This window comes from Orbicella faveolata, unplaced genomic scaffold (assembly GCF_042242905.1).
Source record: "Orbicella faveolata isolate gen_17 unplaced genomic scaffold, um_ofav_v1 contig_13, whole genome shotgun sequence".
In the NCBI taxonomy this organism is placed as follows: domain Eukaryota; kingdom Metazoa; phylum Cnidaria; class Anthozoa; order Scleractinia; family Merulinidae; genus Orbicella; species Orbicella faveolata.
In genome coordinates this window covers 10,658,716-10,674,436 of record NW_028301540.1, presented here as the reverse complement: position 1 = coordinate 10,674,436, position 15,721 = coordinate 10,658,716, and the positions used below count along the sequence as shown (strand labels likewise).

General features: G+C 40.0%; 4 protein-coding genes across 8 annotated transcripts in view; 1 reads left to right on the top strand and 3 right to left on the bottom strand.

Moving 5' to 3' along the window:
* The window catches only part of LOC149114948 (PMS1 protein homolog 1-like), an 84,043-nt gene extending 82,682 nt beyond the window's left edge, over window positions 1-1,361 (bottom strand). For 2 of the 3 annotated variants that reach the window (XR_016205958.1, XM_089284608.1), the window contains exon 1: window positions 1,230-1,361. Coding sequence is in view for 1 of the 3 variants with exons in the window: in XM_089284608.1 (XP_089140734.1) it covers window positions 1,230-1,361 (132 nt within the window). In the remaining 2 variants the exon portion in view is untranslated. Of the gene's footprint in view, window positions 1-712; window positions 1,209-1,229 lie in introns of those variants that run through there. The other variant, XM_089284610.1, reaches the window with a different exon arrangement.
* Window positions 1,362-1,375: 14 nt separating this feature from the next.
* LOC110055213 (uncharacterized) lies at window positions 1,376-6,838 on the top strand. 2 transcript variants are annotated; one of them, XM_089284615.1, is made up of 4 exons: window positions 1,376-1,443; window positions 2,117-2,231; window positions 3,820-4,069; window positions 4,372-6,838. In XM_089284615.1, exons 2-4 carry the CDS (start codon window positions 2,143-2,145, stop codon window positions 5,512-5,514), a joined length of 1,482 nt encoding a protein of 493 aa, XP_089140741.1. In that variant the 5' UTR covers window positions 1,376-1,443; window positions 2,117-2,142; the 3' UTR covers window positions 5,515-6,838. The 2 variants fall into 2 exon arrangements, with proteins under 2 accessions (XP_089140741.1, XP_089140740.1); XM_089284614.1 differs by lacking the exon at window positions 1,376-1,443 and adding an exon at window positions 1,756-1,999.
* On the bottom strand, window positions 6,020-8,231 carry LOC149114947 (uncharacterized). The gene is made up of 2 exons (XM_089284616.1): window positions 7,860-8,231; window positions 6,020-7,664 (listed from the first exon to the last, which is right to left on the bottom strand). Exons 1-2 carry the CDS (start codon window positions 8,138-8,140, stop codon window positions 6,977-6,979), a joined length of 969 nt encoding a protein of 322 aa, XP_089140742.1. The 5' UTR covers window positions 8,141-8,231; the 3' UTR covers window positions 6,020-6,976.
* Window positions 8,232-9,764: 1,533 nt separating this feature from the next.
* LOC110055205 (uncharacterized) lies at window positions 9,765-13,569 on the bottom strand. Of its 2 annotated transcripts, none has more exons than XM_089284617.1 (2): window positions 13,031-13,569; window positions 9,765-11,793 (listed from the first exon to the last, which is right to left on the bottom strand). In XM_089284617.1, the coding sequence occupies exons 1-2, from the start codon at window positions 13,303-13,305 to the stop codon at window positions 11,235-11,237; spliced, it is 834 nt and encodes a 277-aa protein (XP_089140743.1). In that variant the 5' UTR covers window positions 13,306-13,569; the 3' UTR covers window positions 9,765-11,234. The 2 variants fall into 2 exon arrangements, with proteins under 2 accessions (XP_089140743.1, XP_020617233.2); XM_020761574.2 differs by having other exon boundaries at window positions 9,765-11,826; window positions 13,031-13,567.
* Between the last annotated feature and the right edge of the window lie 2,152 nt (window positions 13,570-15,721).

The window sequence follows — 15,721 nt, the reverse complement described above, 5'->3', positions numbered from 1 at the left end:
TGTATGATGGATAGATGGATCAATCAATCCATCGATCGATCCATCGATCGATCAATTAATCAATCAATCAACCAATAAATGATTGCATCAATCAATCAGCCAATCATTCCCTTAATCAACCAATCACTCACTTGACCAGTCAGTCAGTCAATCAGTCCGCCAGTCAGTCAGTCAGTCAGTCAATTGATCAATCGATAGATCAATCACTCAGTCGCTCAATCACTCATCACTCACTCGCTCAATCACTCGATCAACTGGAAATGCGTAAAGTTGAGAAAACAAAATTTTCAGATTCCCATCTGGGCAAGTTGGAACTATTTACCCAAAGGTGATAGAGTGAAGGCCTTCCCATCTTTGAGTTAAAATGTCTAAAATTCAACTCATTTAAAGTAATGAACAATTTCCAGCTTATAGTAGACGTACACGTAAACAGCTGAAAAAGTCAGGTTTATGAGGGCCTCCCAAGGGGGGAGGGGGGCGGGTAGCATGTCATGTTCCCTTGATCCTTTGAATCTTTACGTTAAAAAAGTCTAAAAATTCAACATTCTCATTAAACAAGTGATGACCAATTTCCAGCTTATAGTACAAGTACATGTAACAGCTGAAAAAGTTAGGTTTATGAGGGCATCGGGGGTGGGGGGGGGGGGGGAGGTAACATGTTATATTTTCTTGATTCCTTGATCCCTAATAACAAATTCCATTTGTTCCTTACAATTTTTTGGTCAAAGTCCCCTTTAATAGTAGAAATATGCCTTGTTCTCTCAAATCAATCCCAAAAATATCTCTTGTTCCCTTGGAATTGATGATCATGTTCCCTTGTTCTCCAAGCCCTCGTTTATGGAATCATAATCTTCGCGAAACTGAAATCGACTGTTTCTCCAGGACTTTTCAATTGAGGTGTTAGGCTGAGCGATGCCGCCATAGTATTCACACAAGATAACGTATCACTCAAGTAGAAGTAGCAACACTGAGATTATTTCTCTTGGTCAATCATATTTATACGCATAGTTAACAAGGCGTATCTTTAGCGGATCTACGTAGCAAACCAAAATGACATTTTTGGGGTATAACAGTAAAGCGATAACTAATGCGGATTACACTGTGGTTAGACAAAGAGATTAACAAAAGATAATCGTGATAACAGAGCACGTATTCTAACATGAGGGTCAAAATGATGAGCGAAGAAAACGGTTAAAGATGAAAAAAGAAAACAATTTTTCCAAACTTACCAGTTTTACTTCAATGCTCGACGCGCCAGCATCAAGCGAATTCTCGACCAGTTCTTTCACTACCGAACTGACAGAAGTGATGACTTGAGAACTGGCGATTAGTCGCACTGTTGATGAAGGCAAGAGATTCATTGCACTTGAGCTCGAAGAATCTATTTCCGCCGAAGCTTAGATGCTTATGAAGCTCCCTTTAAAGACCGATCTGTTTCACAGGGTAAAAACTCTCCAATAATGTTTTTGTGTTGAGCGTCCGCCATATTTGATCTTGAGCGGGAAAAGTGATCGGATCATGTGACTTTTCTTGCTGATAATTTACGAACGTGTCGGACTTCTACGAACATGACCGACAATTTCTCCGACAGGATCAAATAGCCAAAATAATCGGTAAATTAATATTTGCAATGTAATTGTTAGTTATCTGGTGTATATCAAACTTTATAATGGCCTATAAACAATAATACAAACACAATACCCAATCAATATTAACCATTTTGACGTTTAGTTCACCCAAGGGAATATGTCCGACTGGGCAATTATGCAGAATATTCATATCACTGATATCGAACTGTGCGGTTGTCAATGGCAATGGCATACACCATTTAAACGCCTGCTCACAACACTCGATCGCTCTTGATGAGGCAACTTGTGAATATTGTCTCTAAACGTACACTGAAGAAAAAAGATTTTGATTTTCAAGGAATCGGCATAAGATACACGTACATGATCACCGTCTTTGAAAGACAGACCAGCGATATAACATTGTTTTGAAGGTAATTGACAGTGTGAAAAGTCACGAATTTTGAAAGCGGCATCTGTGAACCCGACAGAATTAATTCATGGAACGCTTGTCTTTTGGCGACTAAACTTTGGAGTGTGTTTCTTTTTAGGTTTTGAAGAAGGAAGGAGTAACAAAATGACTGCACCAAGAATATACACGGCAGAAACTGAGAAATTGTTGAAAGAGAAAGGACTAAAATGCGTCTGCGAGTTGTGCGATTGTGGGTAAGTTTAATAGGAGCTCAGAAGATACCTGCCCGTTTGTTACATTATTAATACGCGCCATGCATTTTGTCTCGGCTGCCAGCTGGTTTATTGTACTATTATCAAAAAGCTAAAAGGATCCTGAGATAAAAGAATAGAAGAGGCTAAAATTGAGCGGTAACTGGCTTCTTAATTAGAAATTACATACGAGGCCAGGTGATGCGTTCTGTTGTTGCTTTTTAGGTTCAGTGTTGTGTTGAAGAATACGGTGTAGACTCAATTTATGTTTATTAAAGGTTCTTGACGATTATTATTTTGTGGATTCTCAGGTGGGGTCTGAAACCATTAACCTTTGAATTTAATCGAATCCGTGGTAGTATTAGAGATTCACTAAATTATATAGTCGTTGTAGACCTCGATTGATTTATTTCTTGTAAAGGTTTAAATGGTTAAATGGCTAAATGGTTCTTTGCTGGGGCAGTTTGAAGCACATCAACCTTAGAATTCGAGTCCGCACTACTAAATCTCCTAGACAGTGTCTTTTCCGCAGTTTTGTTATTCCTTGTTGTGATGAATCAGTTATCAGTGAATTTCGCGATCTATTTAAAAGAGTTAGCAAGATTAATGGTTATGATACTTTATATTCTGAGTTTTCCTTCTCAAGGACAATCTCTGTGTAAGAAGAATAACATCACAGTTAATTTGCTTTAATTCATTTCGACTTTATAACATGCGGATATCCTGTCGAGATAAGTGGTGTTGGAAAACTGAAAACGCTGATTTCTTTCGTTCATGCCGTGAAGGCTGGAAAACACACCGGTAGAAAACAAAATGGCAGTTTCGTAGTCCCAGACATTATCCAAGAAAACAAATGCGTAAAAAACTGCGTATTGATTTATTATTCAGTTTGCTGCGCTTATTCAGCCTGTTTTCAATAAATCGACATTTCTATCGCAAGTGTTTACTCAAAGCGTATCGTGCCTTTAATAGAATCAAATAATTATGCCAAAAAAATAGTAATAATAATAATAATAATAATAATAATAATAATAATAATAATAATAATAACAGTAAAAAACAACCATTGAATTTTACAGACTAGGTGCTTCACATTGTTGTCTTATTTTATATTTCTGGCCATCGATTTTGGATTTTGAATTTGTCACGCAATGTAACAAAACGCGCGCGTAATCATGAATGCCAAACGCTCTTTCCCGAGCGTGAAGCCACCCGTGAAGAAAAAGAAGAGGTAGACTACGGGTAGTCCCTCTTTCGCTTAGTCCGTCGTGCTTGACGCGAAAGAAAACCGCGAGAAAAAAATGGCACGGTTTTCCTTCACGTCACGCACGACGGACTAAGCGAAAGAGGGACTACTCGTAGTCTAAAGAAGAGCGGAAACCATCACTTTACTTTATTTTCCTTCCGCGTGTAACTAGCGCTTCACGTAAGTTGTAGAACGGAGACTCCCTCAGATATTTCTAGACTGCGTGTGATACGAGACGAGGCAAGGGAACAGTACAAGCGTCACGCTTTCCCCGGGACGCTTCCTAACACGAATAAATTTGCTGGGACCAAAAACATTAAACGATGTTTTCTTCCTCATCTTTAGCGGATACCATCCCCATATCGGTTGTACAAAGGACTCACAAAAAATGAAAGCAGTTTTCAAGCGACCAGGGCTGGCCGATGTTAAGAGTGACTACCAGCAGACTTACACGCTCCACGATGGCGCGAAGCCGCGCAATGCGAGGAAACCTCTCCCACGACTGAGAAACCCCAACCCACCCCCCATGGATTTCAGAACTGTTCAAAGACTCGACTTCATTACGAGGAAATCTGAACCGCAATCGAGCTGCAAGGTATGGAGCTAATATTTTTAAGTGAATGGTTGATTTTGTTTTTGTTGGTGTTGCCCCTTTTATACAGTTATCTACTTCATAGGGTAGGGCACTAAATATCTTCAACAGTTTTGACCGCTCTCGATCTCAGATGGCGAGTTAAACCCGCAACAAATCTCGCTTTCAGGCGAGTCGAATGAAATATAGCCTGTACGCATTAAAGCTTGATGAACGCAAATTCATCAGCCGGCTTTTTTGGTTTCATTTCTCAGTTCTTACCAGACGCTAAAAGCTTCCTGTTAATATCTACCTATGTTCTTTAGTTTGTGGAAGAATACAAAAGACCAGACGCAAAAATAGACGGAAAGACCGTGTATGCACAAGACTTTGTTGACCGAGGCCCTTCAGAAGTGGTGAAGATAACTCGACCACAGACTGTCACGCAAGGTCAGGGGCTGAAATTCCAATCCGCTACCACTCACAACCAAACGTTCACGCCCAAAGTGCCTATTCCGCAAGCTCCGTTTGCCGAACTTCCGTGTTACACGGGCGCTATCCTATATCCTGAAAAATTCGGAAAGTATGACGTGAAAACGTGGAATCAAGACGTGTACCGTGGCAAGTTCGCGCCGCGTCCCGACGCGTTCAAGCCGAAGGAGGCACAGGTGACCATTGGCATCGAAGGAGATCACTTTCTACGGACGGTTCACAAGGATGAGTACAAGACGCCAGACAATGACGCGAGACCGGAGATGAAGATTCGCCAGCCAACGCTGAAGACGCAAAAACGCGCCAAGTTTCAGAGCGACACCCAAGCCAAGAGCGACTTTCCGGGTTTTGGTGCGAAAATGCCTTTGCCGCCTAAACCCATTTCACCGCCCCCTGCCACACTCAGACTGGCCATGGACAACGCGCAAGATTTTGAGACAACCAATAAGCAGTTTTACAAGATCACGTGGGATCCGAGTAAGATTGAACGCACGAAACTGCTGAAACCGGACGGTGGAGATTACGTTTCACCGGATACAAAATTCGCCACCACCACCATCACCAAAGAAGACTTCAAACAGAAGGAAGCGGTCAGGGCACCTAAGATAAGACCGCCTTCGAAGATCGAGCAGAGCAGAGCGAAGTTCTTCGACGAGACCGCTTACAACGCGCAATTCAAGCCGTACAGCAAAGTACCGTACGTCCGCTACGGCGACCTCCACGAGAGAAGCTTTTACCACAAGCCAGTGGTGAAATTCCACACGGACGGTTCCGTAACGACACAGGACTTTAAGGGGGCTGAAGGCGGACGGCCAAGAACGAGTCTCAAACCGGAAGAGAGGTTCGAGAAGTCCACTGACAAGATGCCTGGTGCGACAGCTTACAATGAGGCTTACAACCGCAAGAAGCTTCCCGAGTGTTCGTACGTAGAATGGATGAACAAACACTTGGCAAAGAAGGCATTGGCTACAGTTTGATATGAACTTATACTTGCACTGCAAGACAAAAAAATCCGCAAGAAAGACTCTAAATATTTTAACTTAACAATGAATATCAGAGTTCTGAATTTTACGACAGCAAAACTAAACCAACCTCGACAGTTCCAGGGTCTGTCTTCTTCCTACCCGGGAAGGAAGTGAAGAGACTAAGGGAACGAGACTGAAACTAAACTATTTTATCAGAAAAATTCTCATAAAAGTCGTCAGACAAAATTTATCAAAATGACTAAAAATGGCTATATTGAAGAAAATGTAATTGCGACAAAGGACTAAACTACCTAAAGTGCTTCCGGACACATCCATTTTTCTTTGACTTCATTTTGAGTTTTAAATAAAAACAAAATTTTACTTGGGAAGTTTTGACGGTACGATGTTTGCTTGCATTAAAATGTAGTATGGAAGAAACTAACGTAGCGCTTTGTAGCGACAAGTAATTAAAAGATGTTGCATGCTTCCTTGTCAGGAAGAAAGACCTCCTACCGTCTAAATCGACTCTTAAGTTTCAATAGTATTTTATATCCGTAGGTAGTTCATTGTATTATAATGAAAGCATACATGCACAGCCATCTCATGTAAGTAGTTTGATATTTTTGTACAGAGTTCGTTTTAGAGGTTTCAAAACTAATTTTTTTGTTGTTTTTGCCGTAATGGAAATTTAGCACACAGTGCCTTGTTCTTTAACCTTGTGTAATCCTGTTTCACTTCTTTACCTTAACACTGCCACTTCCTATGTTTGGTGCTAAATTATTTTGACATTCACGGTACATTTAGATACTTTTCACTATGAATTTAGGCCACGTCCACACTACGCCGGATAAATTTGAAAACGGCGTTTTTACTCTGAAAACGCATCAAATGTTTTCCGTCCACACTACGCTGGAGGAATTTAAAAACGCAACAATCACCGGTCATCCAGTGAACTTGTGATCATGTGAGGAAAATTCGAATAGGAAACCACACGATTATCTCGACGTCATTGTATTCGAAAAGTTCCGTTTTCAAAATGTTTTCCGTCGACACTAAACCGCAAAGCCGCCTTTTTTTAATTACTCCGGTTTGAAGAGCGTTTTCGAAACGCTCCGTTTTCGTAACGGATTAGTGTGGACGGTAGGCCAAACCGTAGAAATAAAGCTGCATTTTCAATTTTGTCCGGCCGGAGAGAGGACAGGGCCTTTTAAAGGCTGCTGTGTATTATTACAAAAGAAAGGAACAGTGTATTACATTTAGCATAAAATCCGATAATTAATCTGTCACAAACTCGTTTCGTTAAGTTACATTCGAAAATAAAACATATGCATCAGCATTGATGCGTCATGCATATATTACAGCTTTCGATACACTTTTGAATGCAGTTCTGATGCGACCTCAGGCGGGGATCCAACCGATTTCTGCAGGAGTGGTTTCCGCTGTTCACCCTCCTGTTTAATAGAACCAAAACTGATTAATTGTGGAGACATTCAGGATAGCCGTTATAACGACTACAATCAAACCCGTAAATGAATGGAAGAAGACAGTACGTCGACAAGTATTGAGGACTCGTGTAGCGACAACATGCGTCGTGTTGCAAACATCCTTTGTGTAAACAACAGTCCCCGCAAACCCAGTCCCAACACCAACAATTTTTACCGCACATTCCAAAGCATTCTCGGTCCGAACAATTACGCATGTCTTGGCATCCAAGTGGTGTCCATTTTTGATTGGTTAAAATATTCATATCGTATCCAGGCCTTCTTTGATGTGTGCTGGAGACTTTTGACAAAGTTATATGATTGTGGCAATCATTAGAAAGTACAGACGACGCCTCTAGTGGTCCTACGGACCGGATTAAGCCCAGACAGAAGAGTTGAAATTGTTCCACAGGTTTTGGAAGTCGAGAATTTAACGAGTGCTTCATCAACGCTGAAGAGATTTTGTCCAAGGTCTCGGCTTCGTTTATGCTTAGGAGTTTCCGGCCGGTCGTTTTTAAGAATACCCGATGCTTGCTTGACTTCTGAACTTCTTTGATGAATTGGCTAAGACCACTTGGGACAGCACTTCCTAAAGAAAGTTCCTTTAATTTCCGTTTGATTATGTTTCCAGCTAAGGAGCTTGAAACCAACATTGGCACTCTTGTTTCCCTTGACTTATACCTGAGGGTAACACAAAAACAAAGCATCGTCAAAATCAGTATGTAATTATTAAGTTTAAAGATTGGGCTCCATGAGTGGTTCTAAAACGCAGAAGTGGCTTCTAAAAACCTTATTGCCTGACTTGTTTGATGCTTGCTTAATAAATGACTTCCAAATCTTGGATGCTTTGCACTTACGATAAGGTGTGTTCCTCACCTCAACAGTCCAACTCCGAGAACTTGCATGAAGAGGATGGTTTTGTCCTTGCTCGTCTGGTATAAGGCTAACACACGCTCCTTTCGACCGCGCGCTAAAACCATACGGTTATCGGAAATGTAAAAACACATCAAGAAAACCGGATCGTTGTCTTCCCAACAGCCTTCGACTTTTCCCTGGTCAGTTCTTTTGAGCGAGAGATACCCAGTGTTTGTCCCACGAATCAGGTCCAATCGTAGAAATTGAAAGCAAAGAAAAAGGAGTAAATAGGAAGTATCCATCACGTACGCGGCGTGTTTTGTAACATGAAAAGGAGTTTTGGAACTTGTTTATTAGGTTGAAACCCGAGATTGAAAGCAAGTGAACTTTGGACTGAGAGTGAACAAAGTACTGCAATTTATAGACAAAACTGTTGTGATTCCAGCTTTAAATTTTAACTTCTACTATTAGAATTTTTGTCAAATAGAACGGGTAATAATTTATTGTTATATAAACTGCGGTGGCTTGTAAGAATTTCCAGCCCTAAGAAAAAGCTAAATAAAGCCGTAATTTAACACGCATGAAATCACGAAAATTTCACTTTGATGATATCGATGAAGTAATGTTTGATTTTATGTTGAACCTTCAACTGTGCTTAAATTTGTTTGTGTATGATCGAAACATCTTCGAATCTTTCTTGGAGGTCTTCAGTAATCTTCGGAAATTTACGGAAATGTTCGGATACGTTCGTTTGGCCTTCGCAGAACTTTTAGAGAATCTTCGGGAGTCTTCGAAAAGTGGTCGGGAATCTTCGGAAAATCGTCAAAACCTTCGTTATTGGTTTATTTATATAAAAAACAAAATAATGTATGGTTGCTTGTAGATATAGAACTTCTCTTCGAGATCGTGTTCAACTTTATATTGGGTAGAACACCCAAAGAGAAATTCCATATCTACGCGTGCCCATGTTTTATTCTCTATTTATCTTACAGAAAGATAATACGTGATCAACGGATTTTATGGCTCTTGTTATTTAATTCGCAATGGAATAAACTATTTAAAGCTACAGGAGACCCACTAACCCATTTGGGGTTGGGGGGACTAAAACAAGCCAAAACGCCAAATGGTTCGAAAGAGAATACAGTGCTTGTAGTATGATTGATGGTACCTGATGGTTTCCATTCCAGTTGCTTTTTACTCTGGTTATTTCGTGTGACGGAAGGAATGTAACGATCAAAATAGAGACATCAACCCGCTTAGGCATACCCCGGGCATTTGCCTAATCGATGCCCACCCCCCCCAGGCTAGGGTGGGAACTTGACATCAATGATAAATATTGAGGTGGGGAGTTTTACACTACATGGGAGGGATAGGGGGATTTGAAGATCGATCATGGTGAAGCGTTGTGGAAAACATCCAGAGACAGCAACGTTCTTTGTATATATGCTGTGGATAAAAAACAAGCCTTCAAAAGGCTTGTACAGTGGTTGAATGAAAAAAGATTTAGTCACTTTTATGGTTTAATTATACATAAAACAGTTATTCTTGTCACTGTAGACGCTGAGAGTGAAAACTGAAAATTAGAAATGTCTAATTCTCGGGGGTTTCGAATTGACTGACAGATACCTAGGGGTAATTATAACCCTCTCCTCTGCCCCCCTTAGACTGGGGTGCTAGTTCATCTATCGTATTTTTCCATTGAAGCCTGTTTATCAGGTTTTTCTTATATTCTTTGGTAGGTACCATCTTTTGTACACCTAGAAAAATGGAGAGTTCAGGAAAGTAATATTCTTTTGACTAGGGCACTAACGATTACTTATTTTCATCTAGCTATCACCTTGACGCAAGAGACGATGTCTCTTGCTTGGTGTTGATGATTAAAAGACCTATCGTTGCATTTCTTCAGTCAAGAGCTCGCAACAAACGTTTAACAAAAAGAGCTTTATTATTACAAAAAAAAAAAAAAAAATACAGGAAAAATATTAGCAGCAACTGTGTCATCTACATGTCGTTTCCAAAAATAAAACTAATTTCATGAGAAAAGTTTGACATAGAAGCAATGTTACGGTTTTAATGGTGCAGTTGTGCCAAGCTTCGGTCGTTTGGCGCTTGGAAAAACTGATTGTGTATTGAGCAATCTTACAACGACCAAATAACTGGAAATATTCCAGGTTTTGTAAATATGATATCGTTTTTAGACTTTTACTGCAGATTTTTCATTTTTAATTTCGATGGCAAAATAAAAAAAATAAAACTATAACTTTTAATAAGTGTCAAATGTGTCTAGCCCTGTTGTGCTAACTGGGGACGCTAATAAAAAAAAAAAAATATTGTAAATAGAACTGTTAGGAGGCTGACCAGTTGGTTATTCACACAACGCGGTCGAGGAGTTGAACTCGGGACTACCGAGAACAGATAGCGGCAGGGTGGAGGATTTGAACCAGGGACCTCCAGATTTCAAATCCAACGCCCTAACCGTGGCTACAGTTTGATATGAACTCAAACATGCACTGCGAGACGAAACAATCCCCAAGAAAGACCCTAAATATTTGAACTTGACAATGAATATCGAAGTTCTGAATTTTCACGATAGCAAAAATAAACCACCCCCAAAATTCTACCTGTTACGTTATGTTTAACTTAAGCTCATGCTCGCCATGCCAATGTATAATACACGTGCGAGCCACAGACATCTCCAAGTCCAAATACGACTAATAATCCACATCTTAAGTTTTGTTTTATCTTTTCTGAGCAAAGACGAGCAGTTTTAAAGCTGCTTGAAGAAAGTTATTGTATTTCGTCATTGTAAAATTACGATCTAATCATCTTTCCTAGACTTTAGACGGCGCATTTCTTGAAAATCTCGTTGTAAAATAATAACGGTTACATCCTTTCCCCGCCAAAATGATACTGGTATCACGGGCACCTTCGGCCGTATATCCTGTGTTCGAGCTAGAATCTAAAGGTGCAGCAAAACATGGTGGACTGCGTGGGGTCCGTGGAGTGCACTGAGTGTGTTTCTTTTTTGTAAAAAAAGTGATTTCCGAAGTAGATTTTAAACAGGATAAATATTTATTATTACGTTGTTTACTCTTCATTATTGTTAGCGTGTTGAGAATTTTACTTGCGCAAACAGGAACTTTTTATCTTAGTAATATTGATTTTATTATTATTGTTATCTATATTCATGCCATTATTATTAACATTAATATTAATATCGATATTAATATTAATATCAGTATTGATATTATTATATTAATATCAATATTAATATTAACTCTAAGGTCAATATTAATATATCATCATTCATTATTATTATTATTATTATTATCATCTACATTCATATGATTATTATTAATATTAATGTTATCATTATTGTTGCTGTTATTAATATTATTAAAAATTATAGATGCAATCAGGGTATCCTCCATAACTATCACAACTAAAGTCATAAAAGAAAGGAAACAAGCAATAACCAGAAAGTTTGTTCTTGCCACAGCATCGATCGTGCTCGTAACAACCTTGGTGGAAACAGCAGTCATCACAAACTACACTCCAGCACCAACACATTGGCCCGCACATCCCCAAGCACCTGTCTCTATTGGGATCTCTCCTCATGTCTTGACAACTATTTCTCTTCCTGCCAAAGAGTCTTAGATATCTGTGATAATCATGGTCAGCGGTTTCTGTGTCTTGAGCAGGCGTATTTTCACTATCTTCCCGCAGAAGGCTCATGGACATTACATAGAAGGCTTTAGTTATAGGGTGGTCTCCCACTTCCTCGTGCAGTGCGTGCGACACGCGATCTAAAAGACGCACTTCGTGTTTGCTTCGAAGTTTCTCCATAGCCCACTGATAAGAAGAAGGGGAACTTTGCTCGTTCTCACCCGTCAAGCCAGTGCCAGCTTCAAGAATTGGCTCGTCAACCCAAGTATTTGTCTCCTCGCCGACTGGGCTAAGGAACAACGGTTCTGCATCAGGGTGAGGCCTACCAACGATAATTAAAGAAACTTATTTTTCATACCCCAAACCCTGGCACGTGTTGGGCAAATTAGCTGAAAACAGCATGTTATCATCACTAATTAAAGAACATCGTATAAAGAATATGGAAACCAGTGAGTTCTGCCTAGCTTAGTCCTCGTTTTTTGTCAAGTGGGTGCATGAACATCGGTTGGCCAAATTCAAAATAGATCTGCTCCTTGAATGGTCTGGACATGAGTTTTCTGGCCAATCATCAAGTGCACGTTTCTCAAGTTTTATCAGCGGTCAGTAGTGGAATTATTAAAGATTCAAGCTTGAATTTAAACTTAGCTGGCAAGAGATTTTGATATCCTTTTCAATCCTAGGGATCCAAGAAACTGTATGGCTCTTGGGCTGAAAGAACTTTAAGAGAGTACTTCCAAAAAAGCTGGGTGGGGGTGTGCGGCCTTCTAAAACCCTTACCCTATTTATGACTAAAATCTGCTTTTTTTGCTACCCTATTTGTGACCTGTCCAAAAATTCGATAGCCTATTTCTGACTGTTGCGGCCGACACAGTTGCCCCAAACATAAGTTATGAAGGGTTTTTGTTGACGGTTTTATCGATAGAGATGAAAAGGTAGCTTCTTCTAAGAAACATACCCAATTCAAGACTAGAGTGCTAAAACCATACCCTATTTATGACCAAAATTGCCAAAATCGATTCCCTATTTATGACCAAAACGGCTGAAAAACCTTACCCGTTGGGGCCGCACATACCTATATAGCCCATATAAGTGAATACCCCTCCCCCCCCCCCCCCACGGGCGCCTGCCCAAGAACGCAACATCACGACCTTCGTCATTCCTGAGACCTAGCTCTTTCGATACCTCATCAACGTAGACCACAGTGCACCCCAGCTTTTAAAATTCGGGTGAAAATAATTTTTATAGCATTCATGGCTCGTGCGGGCTGTCTTTTCGACGAGCACGTGACATTGTACTATCAAACTTTGGCGTTAAAATAGTTTTTCAGCACTTGTTTTGTTCGCTGAAGTTACAGCAGGTACAAAAACTGTTAGAATCAGCAGGTCCTACCTCAAACTACCAGGTGAATAATTAACCTAATCTAACGCGACAATCACAATGTACTTGTTAGACAGTAGAATACGTAATGAAGCTAAAGGACATAAAGAAACTTATGTCTGGGCAACAAGAAAGATATCACTACCCACCACAAGAAGTTATTGCCCAGCACTTGAGCATGAAATCTTTGAAGCGTCAGTTTTTTATACCGCGCCAGGACGTTGTTGTTCTTGTCTGTCAGTTGCAGAAATCCTGGTTGAATCTCGAAGCACAAAGAAAGACTTTCGTTATGACAATAACAGCCCTTCACCAAGCTTGTCGAGCGATTTTCAACCTTGAGAGATTCGGAGGAGCCGCATCCTTTGGTGACAACAAACAGAGCACCGAAAAGAAAAACTTGTCGTAGAAAATTTGACAAAGCCATCCTTCACAATCGTTTAAAAAACGAACTGTTTGAAGAGGAATTTAAAGACACATGTTTTTATTGAGTCTTGCAGGTGTCGAACTAAAGGAAACAAACCAATTGGATAAGCAGGATTTACGGTTTGAACCAATTCTTGATTTGTTAGTTGAATTATCTGCAACTTCCGTTTTCTTCCGTCAGGCGGTTTAACTCTCGAACCGCGATTTCGATTTATTAGCGATCCTACTGAATATATCATAAACAATTAAGCTTCGATCTGACCCCTTCGAAGTTTTCTTTTATTCGAATTGTCAGGGTTTGGTTTCCATAATCATGGAAAGAACAAAAGACTGCATTATTTAGCGTCTTCCAGACTCCGATACTGTTTTATAGCGAGAACGAAAAAATGAACGTCTTAACAAAAAAGAAACTGAACACAGAAGCGTTTTTGTTACAAACAGTACTTTCTGTCAGCGTACGTTTATTTTTCTCATTCGTAGTCAGTATTTTTTCCACGAAATGATAATTATATCTGTAAATTGTGACCCTATATAGACGACGAGAAGAACGCTTCATGTTGAAAAATGACAGGAAAATTGCAAGGATTGAATAAAGATTAGCCACGAACATTTCGAAAGCGCATGGTGCATGCTCATCGAAATTTCGTAGTCACTGCCGTAAAAGAGAACTTGAACTGCTCAATGCAGACTATGACTGAACTATGGACTTATCTGATACGGATTTTGTGTTAATTTTAGAAGCGATTTTAATATCGGGCGACCGAGTCAGTGAAGTGTAGAATCATGGTTTATTTGATAACACAAAGGTATGTAAGACCTGATCGAACCTTTAGTGATGCCTCGAAATCAATTTGTCAAATTCCCTTTCAAAGGAATCTCTCGAACGTGAGCAAAGCTCCATTGATATCGAGCTTTGCTTGATCAATACAATTTGCTTTAATTGGTAGGTAAAGGTAAAGTCTACATACCAGCTAAGTGGCCCATCAAGCCATAGCTTATCCCGGTTTCTGTAGCATGAAGCGACTAGGAATATTTCTGGCCCCCCATTAACGGAATGCCAGTCCATCGCAGGGTTACCTCCAGCATTAAGCCGGCATCCATTTATACACTTGGGTGAAGAGAGGCACTGTGAGAGTCAAGTGTCTTGCCCAAGAACACGACGCAATGTCCCCGGCCAGGGCTCGAATCCGGCTGCTCGATCCGGAGACAGGCGCACTAACCACGAGACCACAGCGCTCCCTGCTTTATTTACTTTCGCGTTATTTATCAGGCTTTCAAAAGGTACTTCTCCTTATATAGATTATATAAATCTGGACTAACTCGTACTTTACACTAATTTTCTTTCAAACGTATTTAATTTACGGAGCGAAATATTGCACATGTTTCCATAATTTCTCCAACTTTCTTTGCGTCGTAATTTACACATTCTTTCTAACCTTTATTGCGCAATCAAGGCAGGCGTAATATTCTTGTCATTATGTAAAAGGCAAACTATTTTACGAAAGTGAGACGGAGAGTATATCGACTCAAATAAAAATTATCGCAGATATTGCTACAACACTTTTCTTCAAGTGTTGTACATCATGAATGTGGGAACCTACCATGGAATTCTCCTTGACCAATATAACACCGGTCAACATGATGAGAACATCCTTGAAACCATATCGAAAATTTTGCTTCCATAATTTTCTTAAACTATATTATATAACAACAACGTGGATACATGCAAGTTGGTAACACTTGATGACGAAATATTTATTTGATTGCCGCGAACAGTGAAGACTGAAATAATTTAACTCGTTTATTTAGTTATCTATTTATTTATTTTTCCGAGGAGGCTTGCAGCTTCAACTTTTAAACGCGATATTCTCGCAGCTTTTTACACAACAAGTTTCTCATTTTTAATTCTAAAGGGAGTGCATTTTGGTCACAAAGAAAAGAGCATTGGCTGATATATACAGAGATATTGAAAGTTCCACCATAAGTTGTGAAGTCGCTAAACAACAACAGCAACAAAAACCATGTGAAAGGAGAATTGATCAACATGACACGGGCGTAGGACAAAGAAAAAATCTGAGTTCCCGACAGGAATCAAACCCATGACCTCCCGAGCACCGGGCGGGCGATCTATCCACTGAGCTACGAGAACTCATGGAGAGCAAGGCCGTTTAACTGAGTTCATATGTGACATATGTCCTGCATACTGCTAGGATAAGCACTGTCGAAGTCATCACAGACATCATGACCTTGCTCTCCATGAGTTCTCGTAGCTCTGTGGACATGGAGCGTCCGCCCGGTGTTCGGGAGGTCATGAGTTCGATTCCTGTCGGGGACTCAGAATGTTTCTTTGTCCCACGCTCGTGTCATGTTGATCAATTCACCTTTCACATTTCATTACCGAGTTTAAAATTCACCAT

Coding starts and splice junctions, on each gene's coding strand:
- LOC110055213 (XM_089284615.1), top strand. CDS start 2,143: ATGACTGCACCAAGAATATACACGGCAGAAACTGAGAAATTGTTGAAA. Junction 2,232..3,819: donor TGCGAGTTGTGCGATTGTGG/GTAAGTTTAATA, acceptor CCTCATCTTTAG/CGGATACCATCCCCATATCG. Junction 4,070..4,371: donor AACCGCAATCGAGCTGCAAG/GTATGGAGCTAA, acceptor TATGTTCTTTAG/TTTGTGGAAGAATACAAAAG.
- LOC149114947 (XM_089284616.1), bottom strand. CDS start 8,140: ATGGATACTTCCTATTTACTCCTTTTTCTTTGCTTTCAATTTCTACGA. Junction 7,665..7,859: donor CTCGGAGTTGGACTGTTGAG/GTGAGGAACACA, acceptor TGTTACCCTCAG/GTATAAGTCAAGGGAAACAA.
- LOC110055205 (XM_020761574.2), bottom strand. CDS start 13,305: ATGGCTTTGTCAAATTTTCTACGACAAGTTTTTCTTTTCGGTGCTCTG. Junction 11,827..13,030: donor CTGGGCAATAACTTCTTGTG/GTGGGTAGTGAT, acceptor TATCGTTGGTAG/GCCTCACCCTGATGCAGAAC.